Genomic DNA, 8,717 nt, shown 5'->3' with positions numbered 1-8,717 from the left:
CAGAAAGGTTCGTCTAACAGGAGAAGTGCTGCTCAAACTCATTCTGTAGTAACACTGACTCAGAGATACACAAAGTGCGATAGACTGTGGTGTATTAAGTCTACACAGAATTTTATTCCAGTTATTTATTTGTCTGGCAGAAGGTCTATAATTCTAATGGATTAAAAAGTGTATGTACCAGGGCATATAAATTAGACAATTCTTTTTTGATATGTTTAGCAGTTACCAGGAATGAAAACATCTCCATCCTGGTGATTCATTCACAAAGTTTTTCAGAGCACAGCGTGTGTCTTTTCCACAGTTAACTCTGTGTTCTTCCATGTGCTTTCAAATGCTTCATGTAATATACTCAACTATTAAAATAAACAGTTGCATAACGCAATGTAACCCATCCTTTGTCATTTGACATGATCTCATATTATGAACCTTCGAGGAGGTTTTGTGTTCCAAATTAAAATCGCTGCCAGTCTGCCTCTTCTCCATAAATGAAAGAAAAAGACAAGAGTTTTGAGTTTTAATTTTACTTGCTTTCAGAGAAACACCTCACACTGCTTACACCGCACCACCTTTCAGAATTCTCAATTCATGAAAAGAGAAAGAAAAAAAAAATACACAAACCATGATCAGAAATTACAAAAAGGAAAAAAAAAAAAAAAAAAAAAGTCGCATTAACAGAGGAAGCAAGTCAAAACGAAAGCAAAGCTGATTTCTTACCATTTTACATTTGTATATAAATAACCAGAGGACCAACCGACATAAACCTCCAAGTGGTTTGTCACGTCAACATAGACCTCAACTATTTACATATCAGGAGTCTTTTAGTGTTCCACTGAGATATGGAATTTTCAGAGAATTACAGTATGGAGAAAAATGCTTATATAACTTAGTCTTTTAATTAAAATGGTGTATGCCTTGCCCAACATTATATATATATTAAAACAATTTAATACACAGAATAGTTTATTACACAGTATGTTTGGAATAAAATAAAAAGCACATTAATCCATTGAAAATGCAAAGGGGGAAAAAAAAAAAAAGCAAAACAAATCTTTACTTAAAAACTGTGTGGTGTTATCTAATTTCCCCATTTGATAAATTATATTATGATTGAAGTCACTCTGACTGAATTTGGATGGAAGGAAAATTTAAAAGCTCATTTAAAAAAAAAAAAAATGATGTAAGACTGAAAACATGCCCTCCTGAGTTCTACAAAACATTCTTTGTGAATTTGTAATGAACTGAGTTCATCTTTACTTTCATTTATAAAAAGACATTTTTACATATGTTGCTTACACACTATTGTGAGGTGTTCTGTTGCACCTGAAAACAAAACAAAAAACAAACAAAAAAAAAATGATGTGCAAGTAACGTCGTCAAGCCTAAGCAATAAGCTCTATGCAAGTCCATGACATTCCAGCCTTGTTGCTGCTAAGACATCCACCCAGTTAAGTCAAAGTTGATTGACACAGGGGAAGCATGTGCCAGGTTTATGTTCTAATGTCTTTTTTTTTTTTGTCTACCATGTTCTTTAAAGCTGAGCAAAGTGTATTGAATGGAAATGAAGTCCATAAAGCTGCTTCGCAGTCTACTCTCTGTGGTTACTGACAGCAACAGGGGTACTGTGGTATGAATCCAGCTCTGTGCCTCCCTCTAGTGGCCAGAGATTGCAAAAAAAAAAAAAAATAGATTCAGGTCTGCAGGGAGTTGTCGTCTTTGCTGAAGGGCTGGGTGGATCCTGGCTTCACCCAGGAAAGTCCTGTCACTTGCATGCCTTTTTGGTGATCCTCAGGTCGCCTCTAGAGTGAAGAGGAAACACACAGACACCCCACTGTAAAATGCCATCACCATAGTGACACTCCATATCTCAACAGATGAAGAGCTGCATTCTAAAACAGAAGCCCTTTGGGACACTGAGGAGTCCCCGACAAGTAATGTTCTATCAGATCTAACCCTGTAAACATGTCAACATAAAACATGCACACCAATCAGTCGTGCATTTAAAAAAAAAAAAAAAAGACATCCCACATGTGTTTAAAAAACAAAAAAAAATGTTTACTTGTGTGTCTGGGGGGGGATCAGGCAGGAGACTTCATGCACTCACTTTGTGTGTGAACATCCTTTCTTTTGCCTCATCGTGGACTGCTGGGTTCCATGGAGAAAAACTAAAACAGACAAATACAAGTATATTTCCCATAAAAGTGACACAGACAACGGAAGCCTTTTGTCATTAATTACATTCATTCCTAAAGTAACACCACACGCCCAGATTTGCAGAGGTAGCTTTCTTTTTAAACATGAAGTGATTTTTTTTTTTTAATATCGAGCGAGACACTCGCGCGAGAAACAGCAGAATTTGTTGACAGAGGGGCAAGTTCCCAGTGGCTTTGTGGATTTGTTGGCAGTCACTCAGACTGTTTTAGTCTAGGGATGTTAAGATTCACCGATTCGCATCGGTGCACCGGCATAAAAGCTCACGGCGCAATTGCCGTGATTAAAAAAAAGTGAGTGTGCAATTTGGGATGAACTCGGGAGGCATAGTTTCTAACATCTTTGCATCGATAAAATGTGTTCATATATAATTATTAGTAGAGGCTCTAAGCCTTTATGATTTAGAAACGTGACCAATAATTCGTGACCAGTAATTTTATGTCTAGGTTGATTCCTCTTCTCTAAACTGTTTCTCAAACGGGCTTGTTTCTCATCTCCACTGCTGTCAGAGGCCAATTCTCGTCAAGTCTCTCGGCCAAGTCTCGCCTGAGTTGGAGGCATGTCCGGCACTTCTTTAGTTAATTTATGATTTGCTGTCTGCTTAAGAAATAAAATCAAACTCTCTGTACCATACTGAATTGCATAGCGCATTCTTTTTTCATGGCATCGTATCGCCTTGAATCGCATTGCGTTGAATCGAATCGTGTCAAACAGCACCGCGTCGCAATAGGGGTGAGTCGTACTGTATCGCATTAGTAGCTGATTCATGTGTATCTTTAATGTATTGGGATCGTTGGCAACGCGTCGAAATGTGCATCGCCTCGGCCTCAGTGATGGGGATGCACATCTCTGTTTCAGACTGAGGAGAGACAATGTCAACTCAGACTGAGGAGAGACAATGTTACTTGCCTTATTGCATATGGATCCTCTATCTTGGGCTGATCAAACAGGTGGCTGTTGCATAGTTTTACACTGTCCACCACCTTGCTTTTGAATAGCTGAATATCCTTCTCGTACCTGGAGGACAAAAACACCCACACAAAACAAAAATCAAAAAGAGTGACAAGGCAAAGGTCAGTGGCAGGGCAAAGGTCAGCCAAATCAAGCACAGAGGCTCAAGACGGCTAAATGCAAGACCTTGGATTTAGTTTTTCAATAAGTTTGGAATCCTCAGTTCCTGCTTAATGTGCGCATGAAACCAATGCTGACAGCACTTTAGACTGGCATTACAGGCCAGCAGTCAACCAGTGGAACAAAGCTCACACACACACGCGCGAACACACAAACACAAACAAGGGGAGTAACTCACAGAACAGCAGCCTCTGGGTTGAGTGGCTCCATGGTGTTAATCTTGTAGAAGATAGTGCGGGCGTACATCAAAACTTGCCAAATGTGGTTGTGATTTCGTCTGGAAGGACAGTAAAATTTTGAGTTAGATCTTTAAACTGTCTGGCACTTGCTCAAATCACATATACAGAAGTTTAACCTTAAAGAGAGGGTGAAAAAATGAGCGGTCGCAGGATCGAAGTTCCTATGAATATTATTTTGAATGTCGGAAAATGTAAAAATATGAGCTGGATCTTGGCACTGACCTCCACTTAGTGAATGCTCTCCTCACATCGAGCTCTCCTGACACAGGGTCAACCAGAGGGTGAAACACAGGGATATCAAACACCACTCTCTGATTAAAGATCAGAAAGAACCATGGAAAATTACACACAGCTGAGCTGAGCACAGACCAGAAAGGTGCAAAGGTCTTATCTGTCTGGCAGCACATTCGAACCACTTTGGTAACATTACAAACTCCGAAACATATATTTGGGGGGTGGGGGGCACATCTGTAGCCATCCATTTGTGATTACAGTCACTATTTGCTCTACAGGCCACAAAACAGCTCTCTCTGAGAACATTTACAAGGCTGAGAGTTCTAGAACAGGCCTGAGATTTACAAAAATGCACGTGATCAGCGTCGTCGTGGAGATAATGACTTCAACTGCATGATCACACGCCCACATTCTTTTGATGACTACTGAACATGAAACAAGGCTGGTCAAAAAAAAAACAAAAAAAAACACCACAGCCATCTCCCATGCTACGCCCTAATTAGTCATCAGAACACTAGATGACACTGGTAACTGAAACCAATCTTCTATCTGACAAAAAAAAAAAAAAACACACTACAGCACTGCGTGGGAAATGTCGTCTACTGAGATGTACTCACATCAGTGTCATACTTTATAAATCTACTGACATTTGTATAAATGTAGTTTCGTACATTTGCATGAATGTGTGAGAAAGGTTACTCAGAAAACGGAGGTCAAAACAAAGGCACTGGCCTACAGTTGTGAAATGGGAATAGTGTATTGTGTAAACACAGAAGCAGTGGAGAGAGAGTCAGAACTGAGTGGAATACTCACTGGACAGTCTCCATCAGGGTAGTTATCGGGAATGTACACCGTGAATTTAAACACACCATCCTGGTATAATCCATGTCGAATGAATATCACCCCAAACCACACTGAGGAAGAGGTGAGGAGAAACAGACACTACATTTAGACAGGTACATAACGGGCAGAGAGAAAGACACAAAGAGAGAGCGAGAGAGAGAGAGAGAGAGAGAAAGAAAAAGAAGGGAAGAAAGACAGGCTCTTACTTAAGGCAGATTTGTAGGATGGTTGCACATAGATGCCTGGGAGTTTCTGTTTGATCACCAATGTGCTGTAAAACACACACCACGTGGTCAGATCAGATCACTTACATGGCATGTCAGGACAAATCACATGCAGCATAGTATAGCTTTACACACACGCGCTCCCTCCCTCCCTCCCTCATTAAGATAATTGTTCCCACAGACGTGGAGAGTGAACTTACAACTCGGCAAGCAGCGAGTACTCCAGGTAGAAGGGCCCATAGGAAGCATGTGTGCCGTTAGCAGACTGAGCAGCATTGGCAGGAGAGGCAGGCTTGCTGATAGGGAGTGCGTTCTTAGGGATAGACGGCAACTGTTTCTTCCCAAAAGGAGGCCTTGCCGGGCTGCCTCTCTGCTCCCCCTGACCCCCCTGTTCCTCACTATCAGATCTCTGTCAGCAGTCAAGGAAATAAAAAAAAAAGAGCGGTCAAGTGACATGGCTGAAGATGAATTAGGTGAATTTTTGTGGTTAAAAGAGGACTTGGCTGATAGTTTTAACTTTTCCGGGGGATTCATTCTGTGTGAATGTGGATCCCTAACACATGGGGAACTGTCTTAGGTTTTCTTTTCTCTCTGACACCGGTATGGACGTAAGCAGCCAGTCAGACACCAGTGAGATGGTGAACAGTGACACGGAGGAGCAGCAGACGGGTGACGTGTGGAGCGCCACTAACAGGCCTCCGGGGATCTCCTATTACAGGGCCCCGTCTGCATCTGTTTCCTGTCCCCCACCGGAGGAAAAGACGACCAAAATACAGCTCACAGTACGACAGGAAAATAAAGCGAAAGAGAAAAGAATGTGCAGGAAGCATTCCACCTTACAAGGGAAACAAACAAACCAAAAAAAAAAAAAAGTTCAGTTTTAGCTGGGGGAAAAAAGCCCTCCAGGTGTGACTTCCAGTTCAGGTGCATCTCTTCTGACAATATCAGAAAGTTTTCTAATTTTGTCACCAAGTATATAGGCTGAGAGGCGGGAATGATCACAGGATGGGACTGAACACCAGAGACTCTTCAGCACATGAGGGAGAATCCTGAACTCTGGCACACAGCGCATAGAGAGCCTGAGGTTAAGGACCTCACCCGCCACAGAACAGATCGCAGGAGGTTAGACAGGCGGATGGGACACAGCCCCATGCGTAAGCAGGTCTGGCATGACAGCACAGAGACCTCATACCTCCACAGACCTGCTGGGTCACACCCATGTGGTAACACAGGCGTGGGACTGCCAGGCCTTCCATTACGCTTTCAAGTAAACAACTGGCAAGTAGTTCGTCTAGGCTCACAGGACTGATGACGAGCAAGACAAACTGAATGCACTTTTATAGGTCAGGATAAAAGCGTCTGACAAAAGAACAAATGTAAATGTACGCAGGTACCACCTAAAATCCGCACCAGTCGTTCCGCAGAACTAACATCTCCATACATAAGAATCTAATTGAAAAGGTTTGTTATATAACAAAACATTTCCTACATGCACAGTAGTCATGATCTGTCAGGAAGAGACGCAAACCTATTCACACGAGTTCAGAGGAGCACTTACCAATGTGACGGTACCTTTAATCTCTGCCGCTCAGAATGCATGTCATTCCTGTCTAAAGTCACATGACAGCCTGACGCTATGGACTCATGCACTAGACAGAATAAGCCAAAGACTTATGACTAAAAAAGTTCTCGCGGAGGCACTAAGATTAGCGAAAGATAATGCGGCTGCAAATCCAGTTCACTCTGGTAGCTCAACAATCTGGTAATAGTTTACTCATTGCTTGTTTATACGTCACCGCTCATTCAAGAAATATACAGTCTTAGGTGACAGGGAAACTTCTATGCAGTGGCAGTGTGTATGAACAAGAGGTCAAAAAATTGCTACTGGGCAAGGTGACCATAGGTCATGTTCTGGCAAAGGCACATCCCGTGATGAGAGCATCCGTGACATCACATACCTTACGACCAGCGTTTGTAGACATGCTCCAGAATGGGTTCATTACTCATGGAGATATCAAACGTGTGTCCGTGTCTCCACCGGCTTGTGGCATCCGCAAGTCTCACTAAGGGTTAAAGAGAAAACAGAGCAAAATGCTGATCAGTCCCAGCACACAGAAGCGACACAATGGGCAACCCGATGCTGGATGACAGCTGCTGGCCATCTGATCTGCTGACAGTGCTTCTGTAAATGTGGACCTCTCTCAATGTGTGATGTCACCCACTTTGTCAGCTCTTCAACCGCAATTGCTTCAAGTCGTAATGCAAGGAAAATTTCAGTATGAAAAAGCCAAAAGACTGTGAACTAATTAGGCTGATTTTATCAAGCTGTAATACTTGCTTACAGATGTCAGCCAGTAGGACAACAGAGGATACAATTAACATACATAGCTAACGTGGCTCCCTAGCCGCCCCGGTTAAATAATAAATACACCAAGTAGAAGCACTGGCCTGAGCAAATATTTGCGACACTGGTTAAGTGGCTCCCCACCAGGTGCTAGCGCAAAAATATTCTAAAATTACGATTCACTAGGTACACTGCTAATGTCAGCTAGCGAACTAGACGGGCATATTTAGCAGCTAACTCTAGGTTAACGTTTTAACTTGGCCACAGTGCAGAACACAGTGCTCACATTTCGCACGGACGGCTTTTAAAGGCGTTTTTTTTAACACTTACATTCTTAGGAAATAAAACCACTTTTCCAGACAATGAGATCACATTGCGACTCTTCGCAGATCCCTCGCAGTTCCTTGAACTCTATGGTTACCTTAAGGTTAACCAGATATCGGAATATAAGGCTAAATGCGAGAGACCTAGCTAACTTAGCTAACCTAAGTAATCTCACAGCAAAATACCTTAGGCTCAAACAACCTTGATTGGGGATGGGCCATGCTTCGTCAGAAGACTTCTGATTGGTTTAAAGGCTCGAAACCTTGTGGAGCGCGTATATGATTGGCCATCAACTTCTCACCAAAAACAAATGAAGCCAGCAGTCTAGTCTGCTATGCTCAAGTAGGGCAACATATTTAATTTAATAGCTGTTTGAAATGATACCAGTATCCATGAAGTGTGTACTAACTGACGCAATCTTGCACGTAATTTGTTAAATGAGTGGAAAGCTGAATTTTCAGTCTGGTATAATTCGAAATGACGTTTTGTCTCAACATTAAACGTTAGCTATCGTAAACACAACAGTTTAGCTTCAACACACATCTGGACAAAACGGTATTGTTCAGCACTTATTTATAACAACTCCCTTTGTTCAAAAATCACACGTGTTACAGTTTTTAAACTTACCAAGTCAGACGCCTAGGTGGCGGGCATATTTATTGCTGACAAGTTTTCCCAACCCTGTTCCTTCAACAAAAACCTTACGGAATGTACTAGTTTTCGGTCATTGGTTTATAGCAAAACACGTGAAAACCTATTGATGCATTTCCCCTGTCAATCATGTGGGATAAGATTATGCGTTTTGATTGGTCTGCCGTTGCCAAAGGTGGGGCTGGAATTGTGAGAAACCTCGATTGGTCCCAGATTGCAAAAAAAAAGTGCAACTTTGTGGTCTACTGAATGTAACTTTTATTATCGCGTTGAGAAGTAATTACCTCAAAAATGAATAGTTCAACGTCAAAGGAATCCGCGGTGTTTTGTTAAGAATGACATGGACATCATTATCATCATCATCCTCATAAAAAACGTCAACAGTAGAACAGTTAGCAGCAGTGTGTTTGACAGCTGTGATATAAACGTGGGAGTCCATCTAGGCAATCTTGGACCCTGGGGTTTGACCCAACACATGACGATTTGCTGCTTGCACAATGGATGATAATTGTAAGATCA

The 8,717-nt window shown here is 41.9% G+C and overlaps 1 protein-coding gene across 3 annotated transcripts; it reads right to left on the bottom strand.

Annotated features, from left to right (window-relative positions):
* Positions 1-998: 998 nt before the first annotated feature.
* aktip (akt interacting protein) lies at positions 999-8,262 on the bottom strand. Of its 3 annotated transcripts, none has more exons than XM_030765751.1 (10): positions 8,175-8,262; positions 6,838-6,942; positions 5,080-5,288; positions 4,862-4,926; positions 4,626-4,726; positions 3,801-3,889; positions 3,518-3,616; positions 3,118-3,225; positions 2,102-2,162; positions 999-1,796 (listed from the first exon to the last, which is right to left on the bottom strand). In XM_030765751.1, exons 2-10 carry the CDS (start codon positions 6,877-6,879, stop codon positions 1,689-1,691), a joined length of 882 nt encoding a protein of 293 aa, XP_030621611.1. In that variant the 5' UTR covers positions 6,880-6,942; positions 8,175-8,262; the 3' UTR covers positions 999-1,688. The 3 variants fall into 3 exon arrangements, with proteins under 3 accessions (XP_030621611.1, XP_030621612.1, XP_030621613.1); XM_030765752.1 differs by lacking the exon at positions 8,175-8,262 and adding an exon at positions 7,554-7,580; XM_030765753.1 differs by having other exon boundaries at positions 1,709-1,796; positions 2,057-2,162.
* Positions 8,263-8,717: the final 455 nt, after the last annotated feature.

Source organism: Chanos chanos, chromosome 2, assembly GCF_902362185.1.
Source record: "Chanos chanos chromosome 2, fChaCha1.1, whole genome shotgun sequence".
In the NCBI taxonomy this organism is placed as follows: Eukaryota; Metazoa; Chordata; class Actinopteri; order Gonorynchiformes; family Chanidae; genus Chanos; species Chanos chanos.
The sequence above is the reverse complement of the archived record's forward strand: the minus strand, read 5'-3'. Positions and strand labels throughout refer to the sequence as shown.